We start from the raw sequence: 17,721 nt of genomic DNA on the forward strand, positions 1-17,721 counted from the left end.
GTTCAGCCTCATAATTAATTTCCATAAATAAATGGAAATTAAATAACCTCCTGAATTATCATTGGGTCAACAGCAAAATCAAGATGGAAATTTAAAATTGAACTGAACAATAATAGTGACACAACCTATCAAAACCTCTGGGATACAGCAAAGGCAATGCTAACAAAACAAAACAATTACCAGCCAAGAATTTTGTATCCAGTGAAACTAAGCTTCATAAATAAAGGAAAGATACAGTCTTTTTCAGACAAACAAATGCTGAGAGAATTCGCCACTACCAAGCCAGCACTCCAAGAACTACCAAGCCAGCACTCCAAGAACTACCAAGCCAGAACTACAAGAATTTGCCACTCACCACCAAGCCAGCACTACAAGAGCTAAAAGGAGCTCTAAATCTTGAAACAAATCCTGGAAACACATCGAAACAGAACCTCTTTAAAGCATAAATCTCACAGGACCTATAAAACAAAATACAATTTAAAAAAAAGGTATATAGGCAACAAATAACACAATGATTGGAATAGTACCTCACATTTCAATACTAACATTGAATGTAAATGGCCTAAATGCTCCACTTAAAAGATACAGAATTGCAGAATGGATAAGAATTCACCAACCAAGTATCTGCTGCCTTCAAGAGACTCGCCTAACACATAGGAACTCACATAAATTTAAGGTAAAGGGGTGGAAAAAGACATTCCATGCAAATGGACACCAAAAGCAAGCAGAAGTAGCTATTCTTACATCAGACAAAGCAAACATTAAAGCAACAGCAGTTAAAAAAGACAAAGGGTGACATTATATAATGATAAAAGGCCTTGCCCAACAGGAAAATTTCACAATCTTCAATATACATACACCTAACACTGGAGCTCCCAAATTTATAAAACAATCACTACCAGACCTAAGTAATGAGATATACAGCAACACAATAATAGTGGGAGACGTCAGTACTCCACTGACAGCACTAGACAGGTCATCAAGACAAAGTCAACAAAGAAACAATGGATTTAAACTATACCCTGGAACAAATGAACTTAACAGATATTTACAGAACATTCTACCCAACAACTGCAGAATATTCATCAGTGCATGGAACTTTCTCCAAGATAGACTATATGATAGGCCACAAAACAAGTCTCAATAAATTTAAGAAAATTGGAATTATATCAAGTACTCTCTCAGACCACAGTGGAATAAAACTGGAAATCAACTCCAAAAGGAACCTTCAAAACCATGCAAATAAATGGAAATTAAATAACCTCCTGAATTATCATTGGGTCAACAGCAAAATCAAGATGGAAATTTAAAATTGAACTGAACAATAATAGTGACACAACCTATCAAAACCTCTGGGATACAGCAAAGGCAATGCTAAGGGGAAAGGTCATAGCCTAAATGCCTACATCAAAAAGTATGAAAGAACACAAATAGACAATCTAAGGTCACACCTCAAGGAACTAGAGAAACAAGAACAAACCAAACCCAGCAGAAGAAAGGAAATAACCAAGATGAGAGAATAACTAAATGAAATTGAAGGAAAAAAAATACAAAAAATAAATGAAACAAAAAGCTGGTTGTTTGAAAAGATAAATAAAATTGATATATCATTAACAAGATTAACCAAGAAAAGAAAAGAGAAAATCCAAATAAGCTTAATTAGAAACAAAACAGGAAATATTACAACTGACACCACAGAAATACAAAAGATCATTCAAGGCTACTATTAACACCTTTACATGCATAAACTGGAAAACGCAGAGGAGATAAATTCCTTGAAAGACACAACCCTCCTAGCTTAAATCAGGAAGAATTAGAAACCCTGAACAGACAACTAAGTAGTGAGACTGAAACAGTAATAAAAAAATTGCCAACAAAAAAAGTCCAGGACCAGATGGAGTCACAGCTGAATTCTATCAGGCATTCAAAGAAGAATTGGTACCAATCCTATTGACACTATTCCACAAGACAGAGAAAGAGGGAATCCTCCCTAAAACATTCTATGAAGCCAGTATCACCCTAATAACAAAACCAGGAAAGGACATAACAAAAAAAGAAAACTACAGACCAATATCCCTGATGAACATCAATGCAAAAATCCTTAACAAAATACTAGCTAATCGAATCCAACAGCATGTCAAAAAGATAATCCACCATGATCAACTGGGTTTCATACCAGGGATGCAGGAATGGTTTAACATATGCAAGCCAATAAATGTCTTTCACCACATAAACAGAATTAAAAACAAAAATCACATGATCATCTCAGTAGACACAGAAAAAGCATTTGATGAAATCCAGCATCCCTTTATGATTAAAACCCTTAGCAAAATCAGCATACAAGAGACATAACACAGTGACATAAAAGCCATTTGTGATAAACCCACAGCCAACATAATACTGAACAGGGAGAAGTTGGAAGCATTCCCTCTGAAAATTGGAACAAGACAAGGATGCCCACTCTCACCACTTCTATTCAACATAGTACTGGAAGTCCTAGCCAGAGCAGTCAGACAAGAGAAGGAAATAAAGGGCATCCAAATAGGTAAAGAGGAAGTCAAACTGTCGCTGTTTGCTGATGATAAGATTGTATACCTAGAAAACCCTAAAGACTCCTCCTAAAAGCTCTTAGAACTGATAAATGAATTCAGCAAAGTTTCAGGATACAAAATTAATGTACACAAATCAGTAGCTCTGCTGTACACCAACAGTGACCAAGATGAGAATCAAATCAAGAACCCAACACCTTTTATAATAGCTGCAAAAAATAAAGTATTTAGGAATACACCTAACCAAGGAGCTGAAAGACCTCTACAAGGAAAACTACAAAACACTGCTGAAAGAAATCATACATGACATACACAAATGGAAATACATCCCATGCTCATGGATGGGTAGAATCAATATTGTGAAAATGACCATACTGCTAAAAGCAATCTACAAATTCAATGCAATTCCCATCAAATACCACCATCATTCTTCACAGAACTAGAAAAAACAATCCTAAATTTCATATGGAGCCAAAAAAGAGCCTGCATAGCCAAAGTGAGACTAAGCAAAAAGAACAAATCTGGAGGCATCACACTACCTGATTTCAAACTATACTATAAGGCCATAGTCACCAAAACAGCATGGTACTGTTATAAAAACTGGCCCATGGACCAATGAAACAGAATAGAGAACCCATAAATAACGCCAAATACAGCCAACTGATATTTGACAAAGCAAACAGAAACATAAAGGGGGAAAGGATACTCTATTCAACAAATGGTGCTGGGATAATTGGCAAGCCACATGTAGGAGAATGAAACTAGATCCTCATTTCTCACCTTATAAAAAAATCAACTCAAGATGGATCAAGGACTTAAATCTAAGACCTGAAACTTAAAATTCTAGAAGATAACATCAGAAAAACCCTTCTAGACATTGGCTTAGGCAGAGATTTCGTGACCAAGAACCCAAAAGCAAATGCAACAAAAACAAAGATAAATAGATGGGACTTAATTAAACTAAAGAGCTTTTGCACAGCAAAAGGAACAGTCAGCAGAGTAAATAGACAACCCACAGAGTGGGAGAAAATCTTCAGTCTATATATCCGACAAAGGACTAATATCCAGAATCTATGACGAACTCAAACAAATTAGCAAGAAAAAAAAACACACCAAAGAGTGGACTAAGGACATGCATAAACAATTCTCAAGCAAAGATACACAAATGGCCAACAAACATGAAACAATGGTCAACATCACTAGTGATCAGGGAAATGCAAATCAAAACCACAATGTGATACCACCTTACTCCCACAAGAATGGCCATTATCAAATAATCAAAAAATAATCGATGTTGGTGTGGATGTAGTGAAAAGGAAACACTTCTACACTGCTGGTAGGAATGTAAGCTGTACAAACACTATGGAAAACAGTGTGGAGATTTCTTAAGAACTAAAAGTAGAACTACCATTTGATCCAGCAATCCCACTACTGGGTATCTACCCAGAGGAAAAGAAGTCATTATATGAAAAAGATACTTGTACATGCATGTTTATAGCATCACAATTGCAAAAATGTGGAACCAGCCCAAATGCCCATCAATCAATGAGTGGATAAAGAAACTGTAGTGTGTGTATGTATGTATATGTGTGTATATATATGTATATGTGTATATGTGTGTGTGTGTGTGTATATACACACACACACACACACATATACATACATACACAATGGAATACTACTCAGCCATAAAAAGGAATTAATTAATGGCATTCACAGCAACCTGGATGGAACTGGAGACCATATTCTAAGTGAAGCAACTCAAGAATGGAAAACCAAACATCGTATATTCTCACTCATAAGTGGGAGCTAGGCTATGAGGATGCAAAGGCATAAGAATGATATGATGGACTTTGGGGACTCAGGGGAAAGGGTGGGAAAGGGGTGAGGGATACAAGACTACAAATTGGGTTCATTGTATACTGCTTGGGTGATGGTTGCACCAAAATCTCACAAATCACCATTAGAGAACTTATGTAACCAAATACCACCTGTTCCCCAAAAACCTGTGGGAATAAAACATTTTTAAAAAAATAACTAGCACGTGGCTTTTCCTGTTTTGACGTCTTTTTAATCATAATCCTGTAAATGGGCCTAAGGCAACACTCATTATAACCTATGCCCCACTGATGTTCTAAGTTAAATGAAAAATATATTTCTTAAGTATATATGCTAATGTCTATTAAGGCCTATAAAGAGACCCAAAGATAAACATCACGTTCATTGATTCAGTACTTACACCAAGTAATGAAGTCATTGGTAACCAGCAATTTATTAATATTACCAAGCACTCTGGAATGGGTATATGGGATTCTTGGTTTATTTATTTATTTTTACCTTTGTTCAAATATGTAGAAAATGCTGAAAAAATAGTTTAAACATTCTTTTCTCTCCAGACAAGACAATGTTGGCAGAAAGAATTCCTGTTCCCTCCAGTCCCGTTCCTATAGCAACCATCGACTTGGTACAGCAACAGACAGAAGATGTCATGCCACGCATTGAGCCCAGACTTCCACCCAAGAAAACTAAGCACCAGGAAGAACAGGAAGATGTGAACAAACCAGCCTGGGGAGTCAGCTCTTCTCCCTGGGTGACCTTTGTCTATGCACTCTACCAAATTAAAGAGATGATGCAACTCACAAGAGACAACCGTGCTTCTGAGATACAGCCTTTACAGGTACAGTTCCTTTGCTGGGCTAGCAATATTACCTGTCACTCAAGATACCTTAACTGGGCTCAGTTGTTTTAATTACTCACTTTTCATTCAACAAGATTTATTGAAAGTCTGGTGGGGGAAATCGACATGCAAACAATTTCAGTACTCTGTGAGCACTGAGTTAAAGAGGGTGTATACAAGGTCCCATAGAGAGAATATTCTGCCTTATGGAGTTCAGGAAAACTTCAGAGGTTATGATTCTTTCACTTCTTGAAAGAAATAAAATAAATAAATCCATTCTTTCATTGTATATTTGTTTTAAATTTCAGTATTGATGGTTGCCAGTTGAAAGAATGTATGGTTCATGCCTTCAGGAACCATATTTATTAATCTCTGTAATTCCAAAATTCTAGTGGGGGCATTATATTATAGGACCACAATAAATATTTGTTGAATTAATTAATCTGAACCACTGTATGGGTCTGATAGGACACCTAACTCAGTGGAATTATGGTTATGCAGGTGGCCTCACCTGAAAAATAAGTCTAAAAGTGTGATTTTTCTTGTCCCCAGAGAAGTGATCTTTCCTGAGTAAAGTTAAAGCATGTTGATAAAAGTGTGGATAATTGTACAGGTGTATCCCGACTTTGGAAAATGAGTGTAACTTCTATAAACAATTTAGCCAAAGAAATAGACTCAGTTCCCCCATCTCATGATAATCACTCCCTTTTATTTGATAAGTCACGTCAGCTTTGTCTGGAGTAGCTTCAGAGGACACATTAAAGGGGAAAGATTTAAAAATAAGGGTCATTTGAGTAATTCCCCTTTCAGAAAATTTGTTGAACTGTTAATTAATCTCACTTTGTAAGCTAACATAAAATCTTTGTGAAATTTTAACCAAATCTGGTTTTTTACTGATAACCATATGCATGCTAGTCCATGCATGATCCTATTTATTAATTTATGAAGATAATAAACTCACATCATTACTCTGCTCAGTCAAGAACCAGATATTGTGGTGGGAGATGCGTATGCAGGATTTTAATACCTTAAAGCAAGAAGACTAACCAGGAGAAAGGATGATTTTAATATCTGCTGCTTGAGTAGCAGTATTTTCATTACTTTGTGTACTCATCCTCATTTTCACAGAAGCCACATAAAATTTTTGATGTGGCACTTTTTTTCTGGTATGTTAGGATTAATAAATTTTTTTCTGAGCTGGGCATGGTGGCTTATGCCTGTAATCCCAGCACTTTGGGAGGCCGAGGTGGGTGGATCACGAGGTCAGGAGTTCAAGACCAGCCTGGCCAAGATGGTGAAACCCCGTCTCTACTAAAAATATAAAAATTAGCTGGGCATGGTGGCGGGTGCCTGTAATCCCAGCTACTATGGAAGGCTGAGGCAGAGAATTGCTTGAACCCAGCAGGAGGAGGTTGCAGTGAGCCAAGGTCACGCCACTGCACTCCGGCCTAGGCGACAGAGCGAGACTCCATCTCAAAATTATAATAACAATAATAAACAAATAAATAAAATTTTTCTGGTATGTTAGGATTAATAAAAACTGGCAGGTATGCTGTAGTTATTCTTAGAAGTCATTATACTAAGTTTCTTTTTCTTTCATTGTAGAATCACAGAAATGAACATTTTTATTTGGGTGTTCAGCCAAAAAGTGATGGGTACTAATTTGGGGGAGAATCCATTTAAATTTTTTTTTATTTGTACAACCAATATGGCATTTATGGAAATTGCTGCTGGTGATGTTCTACTCATGGTTATTTACAGTTGGTTACACAAGTGCTTGTTTACATTCACTTCTTTATGTGGATGTTCTGTCTTATCTAACTTTTGGTGCACACTTTGAAATACCAAATATATATCAGGACTCTTAATTACAGGACATTCTTTCCCAGCTCTGCCTCCAAGGATAAGAACCCCTTACTTACCTCCTATTAGACAAAGTGTCTTCTGGCTCTTGGATTCTGTGGTCTTAGCAAGCGGCCTGAGTTTCAGTTATTCCATAGTGCTTGCCCAGCGACTTGCCACATGGCTTGGGGGGCTCAGTAAATATTTGCTGATGTAAACTGTTTACCAAGTACTAACAGACATTTTGGTAGTAATGTTCCTTTTTCCACAAGACACGTCTGCTTATAGTGTTTGTGTTTTTCATGCGGCTCTGGCAGTTGCACATAGGAAAGGAGATGAAAGGTAAGACATTCTATCCTTATTCCTCTATTACTTGGTCCCTGAAATGGGCACTTCCGGATGATCTCCCCATGTTTCCTATCTTACTTGAAAGCATATATAAAAAGTTGGATTTATTTGCTATCACTGATCATGGGGCATCTCCTGTTTTTTACCTCCAGGGGACCAATGAGAATAGGGAAAATTCTCCTGCTGGTAGAGCCCAGCCTGTCCCATGTGAGACTCACTCTGACCCATCTAGAAACCAGCCATCCCCTGACGCAGCAGCATCTCAGACGCAGACCAGCCCCGCTCACCCCAGTGTGGACCCGTGCACAGACGAGAGTGAAGAGCAGCAGGCTCAGCTGGCCGCGGGAGGACACTGAGGGCATCCTGCTCATCTCACACCCTGCATGGAATCAGGCTCCTCAGCCAGGACACAGGGTGAGGCCCCCCAGCCAGGAAATGCCTCCCCTGGAGGAGCACAGCACTGCATATGCTTCTAAATATCTAAACTCATTAACATGGAAACACACACACAGGAGCTACAGTACATATTGGCAGGAAAAGGTAAACTTTCGTAATCTCATTGGAATTACAACAGGGAAATGGAGTTCAATGAGGACTTTCAGTTCTTTGCTTGGTTAGGTTAAGGATGATAGAATTTCTCTGCCAGTGCAGTAAGAGTTGAAACCGGCAGTTACACTAAGTAAGGGGAGGGAATGAAAGTGTTTCGAGATGAATGTGGATATAATTTCCCTCTTCTGATTATTTATTCTTATTTGGTTCCTAACACAAACTGGGAAGAGATAGAATTCATCTATACTTTCTTTTTTCTTGGAGAGAACCGTTTAAAAAATTACAAGATATATTTAAAAAGTAACCAGATAAAAGTAGCACATGTGCTTTTGTTTAAAATAAAGTTAAAAGTTAAAGTTAAAAAATGAAGTTAAAAGTTTCATCAGAAACTTTACATATCTTTAGCAAATATATTTTTATATGTGTATGGTATATAATGGAAATAATTCTTTGAGCAACAGAAGCTATTATTAACTACTGCAAGCTAAGCCGAGCTTAAAAATGTCTTTTGTTTTAAATGGGCTTTGAGAAAAAAAACAGAAACAAGCGATTATTTCAAATCAACCAACCAACTCAGTATCCTGTGTTTTGATAGACAAGAGTTTCCTAAATATATTGATACTGTAAATAGCCTCTCTCGCTATTTACTATCTTATAGTAATTCAGGCTCTAATTAGCTGAGGGAATGAAACACACAAAAATCACTGAATTCCTAAGAGTTCCTTAAATAAGCAGTACTAGTTACAAATCACAGTATAAGATTTAAGTGCCTGGGGGAAGGATACAATTTTTAGAAATTACATATTGGGTCAGTTTTGTTTTGTTTTTGGTGAGGAAAAGGTGGTAAATAGGAAACCATGAATGGGAAGGATGGCAATAAGTAGCAACTATACTTTCCAATGACTAAAGAAAGAAAATCTCAGTATATTCGTTCTCATGAAGACACAGTCAGACACTGGACAATGTAATGTATGCAACTGCAAACGTTACAACTGCAGCCAGAACAATGGCTGGGTGGATCGCACGTAAAGCTTGCCACTAAAAATCAAAGCAGAGGTTAACAGGAAACCTGGGGGGAGTGTGGAAAAGGGAACACTGTTTTAGCTGAATAAAGGTGAATTATATAATTTATAATAGCTGTGGATGAGCACAGGAGAGAGAGGAAAGAAAAGAACAGTCGAAATGAGCAACTCACCTTACCCTCTGACCCTGATTAGACAGGATCAATTGTAAAGTGAGGGCTTCTCCATGACACCATAGTTCTGCCCAGTACTGCATTTGGGATAAGAAATTCTACACTTGGATGTCTCGCTTCACCATAAAACACAGCTTAAAAATAAAATAACTGAAAGAAATAGAATTCAGCAAATAGTTATTTTTTGCACTTGAACTGAAACGTACTGTACTGTAAATTATGACTCATTTTAAGTGACCTTTAAAATCAGATATATTTATTATGCTTGTGTAATTATAGAAATAAAGAAATGGGTGACAGGCTTAACCTCACCTATGAATGTACAGTATGTGGATTTGTGAAACTGTAGGAAGTCAAAAACTTATACTGTATCTTGTGTTTACAGTTCTGATTTATTCCTTTGAAAAGCCTGCTGTTTTGGAAATGCACAGTTGACATGTTGAAATAAAAATAAATACCATTTTTAAATGTTTCTTAAATGATAAAGATGTGACCAAACAAAAGTCCTATACTCTAATGAATGAGACCAAATTCAACATGCCTTTGTTATGGAACATTTACTGTGACAGCAGAATCGATAATGCAGTCATTTCCAGCCTTGTGAGCTGACACCTTCATGCGTTTGTGGACTTTGTGACTTTTCCTTCCTGTCCCCAAAGTGCCATATGCTACCTTAAAAAATATTAAAGTGAATTCAAATTACATTTTGATTTGAGATTTTGTAACCCCTCTTGAGATCCCTCAACACACGCAGGGGTGTCACAGAGCCCAGGCTGGTAATCACTGCCTTAATGACTTACTTCCTACTCTTTCTCCTATGGTTGTAGAAACAGTAAATTACCGAGTGCTGAGCTTGTGTGGATCCAAAGTGGTTAACTGCTAATTATTAAACTATTCCTCAAGTCTTAGGAATAGATTATAATACATACATTGTCCAGCAGGCAGTAAACCTCATGAAAAGTGTTAAGGAATTCACAGGAAGAGCAACCCTGCTTTACTGGCTTATTAATCCTGCCATGGGTCACATGAAGTGGATAGCTGGCTAATAGCTTCCCTCTAATTGGCAATTCCTTCCAGTACTGCTGAGGTACTGAGACCATTACTTAGGCAATATTCCTCTCTGCCAATTTGGAGTTCAGCAGGGAATCTAGGAAAAGGGAACCACATCCGTGGATATTGGGTGCTTGTAGTGTGCTGATGAGATTATCATTTTGCCCTTAACAAAAACTGGAGGTGTTCCTATCACTATCCCCATTTTAAACAAGACAATTCTGAAGCTAACAGTTTAAGTTATGAGATCAAGGTCACAAAGCCAGGATTCAAACTCAAATCTTCCTAATGTCAAAGCCCTGGTCCGCTTAGCACCTTACCCCACCCCAGGAGGCAGGGAGGCCATTCCCTGCATCTGTTATGGCAGAGGAAGCCATAAAGCGGCCCAGCCTGAACCATTACCATACATGCCTGATATGTGTATGTGTGTGGTTGTATTTCCATTTAGGATTTCTAGATATTCCTAGATTCCTAGAAATCCTTCAAATTCCTGATGCTTTGTGAAATGTAGGTACACCAGACCCTTTACACTCTGCAGGTGAGTTGGCTGGACTGATAACTCTGCACAGGAAACCCAGAGGTTGGTAGGGACTCTGGCCAGGGCCATGGAAATCAGGAAGGGAAAGCAGACACACCCACAGCTCTGTATCCAAGGCAGTGGCATCGTAGGATAGCACTGTCCGGTAGGACTTACTGGGAAGATGGGAAGTTCTCTATTTACACTGTCCAGGATGGTAACCATAAGCCATATGTGGCTATTAAACAACTGACATGTGGCTAATTTTCTAGGGAATTAGGTTTCTAATTTTAAATAGCCACACGTGGCTCAAGGCTACCATATTGGACAGCATGGGTATACAGGAAGAGATCCTTTCGGGAGATCTCTGGGCCTGTTTCCTCAGCTTCAGTGTGAGAGGTTAGAGCTTAAGGTTATGTTAATTCTATGAAAATGAAGGTATGCTTTGACAGTGACTGTAGGGAAGAAAGAGGTGATTTTCCATTTGGAAGTTCTTCAGCCCTTTGGAGCATGGAGACAAGACAAAGGCTACTTCTGAAGCCCCAAACCACTCCTGGGCTTGTTTAGCAAAGCCTTGAGAATATCTGGCTTAAGAATTCCAAACCATGGGGCAATTGGGAGAGAGGCTGGTGCCTAGGTGGGGACAGAAAAGGGGTGAAAGGGGGAGTGGTTTGTCAGATCTCAGAAAGTAATTTACACTATGCCAGGACAAACTGTGGCTTCTTATAAGGGAGTAACTGGAAACTTGCTGATGTCTAACATGGGGGGGGAAGTGAGCCAGTCCGGCTAAGTGCCAGTCCAGCTGTGTACCTAACTCTCAACCAGCTGCCATCTGCTTCAAGCAGCTAATATAGGACCACTTGTCCCCCACTGTGGCTCCAGGAAAGTCCCAGTTTTTAGATGGCAACCCAAGGACCTTACAATGTTGGGGTTAGGAGTGTGTGCCCTGGAATCACACTGTTTGCATTTGAGTCCCAGCTCTGCCAGTGAGAACTTACACACACATAGAACATCTCTGGGCCTCAGGACCCACCTCTGTAAAACGGAAGTGATTACAGTAGGTATGTAACAGGTTGATGTTTAAAATGAGTTATCTGACATACAGTGTGTGCTCCATAAATACTGCCATTGTTGTGCAGCAAAGAGCTCGGGGCAGGAGGAGCGCTGTCTCATTTCCCCAACCAGGGTCTAGTTCTATTATTTTATTGCCATTTAAATCTATAATCATATTCCATTCTCCCAATCTACAGTGCCATACTATACATATTTACCTATATCTAGTAAGCTGTACAGTAAGGCATTCAATTCCAACACGCATTGTAAACATTAAGTGGTTGGGGATATGAGTTAGTTAAGAGATAAAATTAAGCAAAACTTAAGTTGAAGAGGATGGAAAAAAGTGATGACGATGACAATTCCATAAAGTGCAAAAGTCTGCTGAGAGAGGTTATAAGTTCCATAATTTTCATTTTTCTTTCTTTTTCTTCTTAAAGGTGTCAACAAAAGTAAACAATTTTATAATCATTTAACAAATTATATACCATACTCTCTCCAATAGTCAGCGTAGGATGCTATTCTTTTAAATTGTAAACTTACATTTGAAAAGTCGGATTTTTTTTGTTTCCTGAAAAGATCACTGGCATCTTAGAAAAATAACATGTAGACCAGTGCTACTCAAAGTGTGCTCAATGACTGGTGCTGTCAAACTACTGCTGGTATGTGACAACATAGAAATTAGACATTTCGAAATATGTACGGCAAGTTGACATTGTCATGACATGATCATTGTGCTTATATTCTGTATGTCTTTTCTTTCAAAGATTATTTCATTTTTCTAATAATTTAGTGTATCTTACAAAAGTATTACTAGTGATGAACTAGAGGGAAACTGGTCCATCACCCCAGACAGTCTGAGAAGCACTGACAAGAGCCGCAGACTACAGTGTCCATTGCTGCGGGGCACAAATGACTGGTATGTGTATAACATCAGCAGATGTAGTCACCTCTTGAATGCCTTATCCATGGGGTCATTTCCTTAACTTTCTTAAAAAGATGGTAATAAATAAAGGAAGTAGAATATGAGCCCTGGAAGCAGACATATGGGGGCTTGAATTCTGATTCTACCACTTTAGCTATATGTGTCCTTCAGCAACTTTCTCCTACCTTCTCTGGGTCTTTCCTCATCTGTAAAATGAAAATACCAAAACATATCACAGAGTGGTCATGAGGTGCAAATTAAGAGGTATCAAAGGTGCCTCATATAGTGCCTGATGGATCTCTAGTCAATGTTGGTATTCTTTCCCTTTCTCTTTTCAATCAGTCTTTTTTGGAAAAACGACCAAATCTAAAAAAACAGATGCCTCAAATTATTTAAATAATAGAGAAGCTACCCACTAACTGTATCTTCCAAGATTTATATTAGATAAGTATAGTATTCATTTCAAATCTCTGGTGACCTATTAAGGTTTCACATTCAGGGATCATAACAAAAAAAAATACAGTTACCTTTAAAAGATAATCCAACTCCTAGGCCAGAGAAAGACTAAAGATTTTAACACATCTGAGTAAAAATATGCCCATCAGAGGGGGTGGGATGTTTGTCAATAATGAAGATTAGAAAAACAGCAGTCACAGAGAGGAAAAAGTTGGCAGGACCTGCATAAAGGAAGGGGTGGTCTTTGTCAACAGACCTGGTATCTCATCCCATTAACAAGGCTAGCCCCACTGGGGTGGGGGGTGGCATCTGCATCAAACTCTTTGGCCTCATGACATTAACCATGTGAATTATATAACAAGCTCCCTTTGTTTTGTTTCAGTTCACCAAGTAGCCAGCTTATTATAATTTGACCCCTTGTAAATCTGTCTTCTGAGAGAGAATCTGCTGGTCATATCAAGTCAAGTGTTTTTATCCTTATGCTAGTTATATTTTTGGTTGTGAATCACTACCTGTACCAACTATATGAATTGACTAACAAGAGACAGGTCTTATGGTGCAATAACAAAAAGCAGGGTTCTAAGTCAATAAGGCTAACAGTCACACCCAAATAGTTCACTCTTCAATGTCATGCCACCCAGCAGGCTCTCTCAGAAGGCAGCTTGCTCCTGTTGTCACCTAAAAGTACCTCTCTGTCTTCCTGCAGGTGTCTTCAAACTTCCACATCCATTATGTTGTCTATCTTGCTTTCAGTTGGACAAGAAAAGCTAATTTATAAAATTGTACATCTCTCACTCTGGGAAACAATCACACATAGAATAATGTAAGAGAGCATTTCTTTCGTTGACATCATTTCAGGATCTTAATTCCTCCGCATATTTAGATATTTTAATGTAATCCATCATCTATTCCAAAACCTCTTAAAATCTAAATATATGAAATTTCCAGATTTTTTTAAAAAGTCATAAATTGAAATATTGTCCTTCATGTCAGATGGACATTCCCCTGTAATTCAGCCCTAGGTATTACTGGCAAACCATACAACTAATTCACAAAGCATTTTTTGTGATATGTAAAATGTGTTTTAAAACCTTTTAAAAATAACACTTGAATGATACGATTGTTTAAGCATAGCCACCTACACTATATCTCACCCACACATCTGGTGTCAAAGAGTTCAACTTGCTAACAACAGTAAGCTTTTGTAGGCACCAAGCATAAGCAGTAAAATAACAAAGGGATCTGTTAGGCTCCATAATTATACACCTATGGTGTGTGAAGCACAAAGCCAACTTCCAACCACCTGTGAAGGGCAGAGCCATTTTATTGAGTGGTCGTTTAAACTGTTCAAAGGCCTTTAAAAAGGGAGGAGGAGAGGAGACAGGAGGTGAGGGAGAAAGAGAAGGGAAGGGAGGAAAGAAAGGAGGGAAACATTTCTTGGAAGAGTTATCTGTACATTGCTTGATGGGGATTAGAATTGTGATCAGTACTATAATACACCCCCAAATCAAATGAAAACAACATAAATACACTAAAAATATCACAAGTAATGCTTCTAATTGTTTAGCTTCTCACAGTAGTCACAAAGCAGAAACTGACAAACCTATGATTTCCTCTAAAAATAAACATGGAAAACAATATCCTCAAGGACTGCTGTTGTTCTTCTCTCTTTGGCTGTTTTTACTGTGATGGTTACACCTGGCTGGCTGCCCATGAAGAGCTGCTTCCTTCCCTCAGCAGTACCTCTTCCCCCTGGCCCAGCGGCTGTCCTGGCTGGGATGTACCTGGCAGCCCCAGCAGATTGTTCATGTGTTATTTACTCATACGCATACGTTGTAGCACACAAACTGCCTCTTAGGAGACGAACTTGGTGAGCACAGGCACTGATACATCTGATACATTTATATCACCAATAAATATAATTTAAAAAACAGATTAAACCATAAGAAAAATGTTCAAACTTCTATTTACTCATAAAATAGTTACCATAAATCTGAATGGGAAATATATCCTTTGGTTTTTTAAAAAATCCAAGTCTATATAAAGGCAGATTAACTTTAGTGGATATTACAAAAAAAAAGTTCCCAGTATGAAAAGATGTCTGGCAAAAACAGACCTGTAAATACTTCAAAGAGGAACTATCATTTGAAAATCAATCTAGGAAGTTCCAGATGGATAGTCATGCTCTTTTTTCATGATTTAGAAAAACTACTTAATTTGGCTCAGGAAAGCAGCAGTGCCAAAATTCTGTCTGTCCTTCCCCCATAACCTTTGTCCTGATAAAAAGATTATTTTTATGATCCCATCACAGGGAAAAAAAGCCTGATTTTGATTCTCAGAATCAACTTAGCAACATCTTAACCCTGAGATTGTCTTGCCATGTTCAAATCTTTCCTCAGATCTATGTTTTGGCCTTCTTTCCTCAGGGTCAAAGCTCATAGCCCCTCATTTCAATCTGGAGTTTAATATCATGAATCAAGAAAAAAAATCATTTTATAAGAAATTGTTACACCTATAGCTAAACAATTTTTTAAATGGATCAGTCAATTCAAAATATCACAACAGCTTAAGTGCCTTCAATTTCAAAATACAAAAAAAGTAATCATAGTATCTAATCCTTACGTATGTATATAAAAATCTTACGTATGTATAAAAAACTTTAAAATGTCTTCAGAAACATTTCCCTTTATCACAGTTAAATAGCAAGTTGGCCATTATTGAAAAATAAAAAGTAAAGCCACCAACATTGTGAGGCCCATGGCTGTAGGGAGACGGCTCCTAAGCTTGCACCTGAAGATCTTGTCTACCTGAGTCAAAGGATACATCAGGGCTGGATTTCTACCAGTGCTGCCTCTCAGTGTGGTCTTGCACAAGTTATTTAACCTCTCAAGAGCTCAGTTCCACCACCATTAGCATTTTCCAAACATGTGTTCCAAGGAATATTAATCTCATGAAAAAGAGTTCTGTGGTCAAATTAAGTAAGAAACTGCAGCACACAATTTCTCCCCTTTGGGAGATTCACAATGCACACGAGCATTATGAATGCCTCTGAGAGATACTGAAATACATTAGTTTAACTTTATATCAATCTTAGTTGACCTCAGAATACCTTTATTGACCAACACTTGGTAGTAGCCTGTGAGCTGTACTTTGGAAAACACTGGTCCAGCATGTCTCAGGTCTCTTTAAGGACTTATACTGACGAACTATAGGAAGAGTATTGCAGAGTCTTCTGACACAGGTTCAGGGGATTAAGAGCAGACTTAGTGCCCTGGTGTCGACAAAGCACCTGTTCATGCTTACTAGCCCCTTAAGAACAACGCCATTCCCCTGTTCCTAATGAAAGCCTTCATTCAAGGTAAGTGGTAGTGGCTGTCACAGAATTTTGGTATCCACCTACAGTACAATAAGTAGCAGAAGTCACCAAGAATGCTAAGTTATCTTCAAAATGGGTTGGTTTTCCTTTCCAGACTGACTTGTTTTTCTCCACAGCAAATGGTTTTGCCACTGTTCACTAGAACAGTTCTGCCTAACTTTAATAGAATCCCTGCCCTTTGCCCACTTCCTTGTCCAGAATGAAGTCAACTTGAAGGTCGCATGTCAGGCAGTACTCGGGTTAAAGAGCTGCTCTTCCAAGAAGGCACCCCCAAGGCCATACTGCTCTTCATGCAGACTGATTTCTTCAGGTGACAAGTGGCCTCCTCCAAGAACAAAGTCTGCAAATCTAATAAGTTTTTTGTTTTAAATAAAGTTAATGTTATCTCAGGAAGGTTTATTTGAAAGATAACATGTTCCCTTGCTATTTATCCCCTTTAATTAAATTTGACTTTGCATCAATACAGGGTGGCATTTACACAGTGGGTGTAAAAATGGGAATGGCTTATGTGATCCCTCTAAAGACAGCTATTCATGGAAAGGGCAGAGAATTAGGGCAGATATATAAGCACTAAGTAAGCCAAATGTACTCACTCCTGTTTTCTAATTCCTTCTTGTCTCTATTTTTTATTAGTTTGAATTTATTATTATTCATTATTTTGTTTCAAATACTTCCCCCTTCCATCTTTAATTTGAGGGCACTGTTATTTGGATAAAGTTATGAGGAAGAGAAAGCAATAAGGAAAAATGTTGGGACAGACGTCTTTCTTAGTGAACTTTAAAAATGATTTTCCAGCTGGGTGCGGTGGCTCATGCCTGTAATCCCAGCACTTTGGGAGGCCAAGGCAGGCAGATCACGAGGTCAGGAGTTAGAGACCAGCCTGACCAACATGGTGAAACCCCATCTCTACTGAAAATACAAAAATTAGCCGGGCATGGTAGCGCCCGCGCCTTGTAATCCCAGCTACTCAAGTGGCTGAGGCAGGAGAATCGCTTCAACCTGGGAGGCGGAGGTTGCAGTGAGCTGAGATTGCACCATTGCACTCCAGCCTGGGTGACAGAGCAAGACTCCATCTAAAACAAAACAAAACAAAACAAAAAAGATTTTCCCCACCAATAGGATGAGAAGCAGGTCACACATCCTATTCCACCTTCCCTTCGCATAGGGAAGTTATCTTTATAGCC

At 38.4% G+C, this 17,721-nt stretch overlaps 2 protein-coding genes across 13 annotated transcripts in view; one reads left to right on the forward strand and one right to left on the reverse strand.

Annotated features, from left to right (window-relative positions):
• The window catches only part of MFSD6 (major facilitator superfamily domain containing 6), a 92,746-nt gene extending 77,945 nt beyond the window's left edge, over positions 1 to 14,801 (forward strand). For 4 of the 7 annotated variants that reach the window (XM_016950205.3, XM_016950206.4, XM_063791381.1 and 1 more), the window contains 2 exons: positions 4,946 to 5,226; positions 7,569 to 14,801. In XM_016950205.3, coding sequence (XP_016805694.1) covers positions 4,946 to 5,226; positions 7,569 to 7,772 — 485 coding nt within the window. In that variant the 3' untranslated portion in view covers positions 7,773 to 14,801. Of the gene's footprint in view, positions 1 to 4,945; positions 5,227 to 7,385; positions 7,411 to 7,568 lie in introns of all 7 variants that reach the window. The other 3 variants (XM_054680027.2, XM_016950207.4, XM_054680029.2) reach the window with 2 other exon arrangements.
• Positions 1 to 17,721, reverse strand: part of NEMP2 (nuclear envelope integral membrane protein 2) — an 89,597-nt gene that overhangs the window by 47,235 nt on the left and 24,641 nt on the right. For 2 of the 6 annotated variants that reach the window (XM_016950209.4, XM_515991.8), the window contains exon 9: positions 14,468 to 16,885. The exons of 2 other annotated variants lie outside the window; for them this stretch is intronic. In XM_016950209.4, coding sequence (XP_016805698.1) covers positions 16,762 to 16,885 — 124 coding nt within the window. In that variant the 3' untranslated portion in view covers positions 14,468 to 16,761. Of the gene's footprint in view, positions 1 to 13,127; positions 13,958 to 14,467; positions 17,611 to 17,721 lie in introns of those variants that run through there. 2 more of the 6 variants (XM_063791383.1, XM_063791382.1) reach the window with 2 other exon arrangements.

The sequence above is a fragment of the Pan troglodytes genome, chromosome 13, assembly GCF_028858775.2.
Source record: "Pan troglodytes isolate AG18354 chromosome 13, NHGRI_mPanTro3-v2.0_pri, whole genome shotgun sequence".
Classification (NCBI taxonomy): Eukaryota; Metazoa; Chordata; class Mammalia; order Primates; family Hominidae; genus Pan; species Pan troglodytes.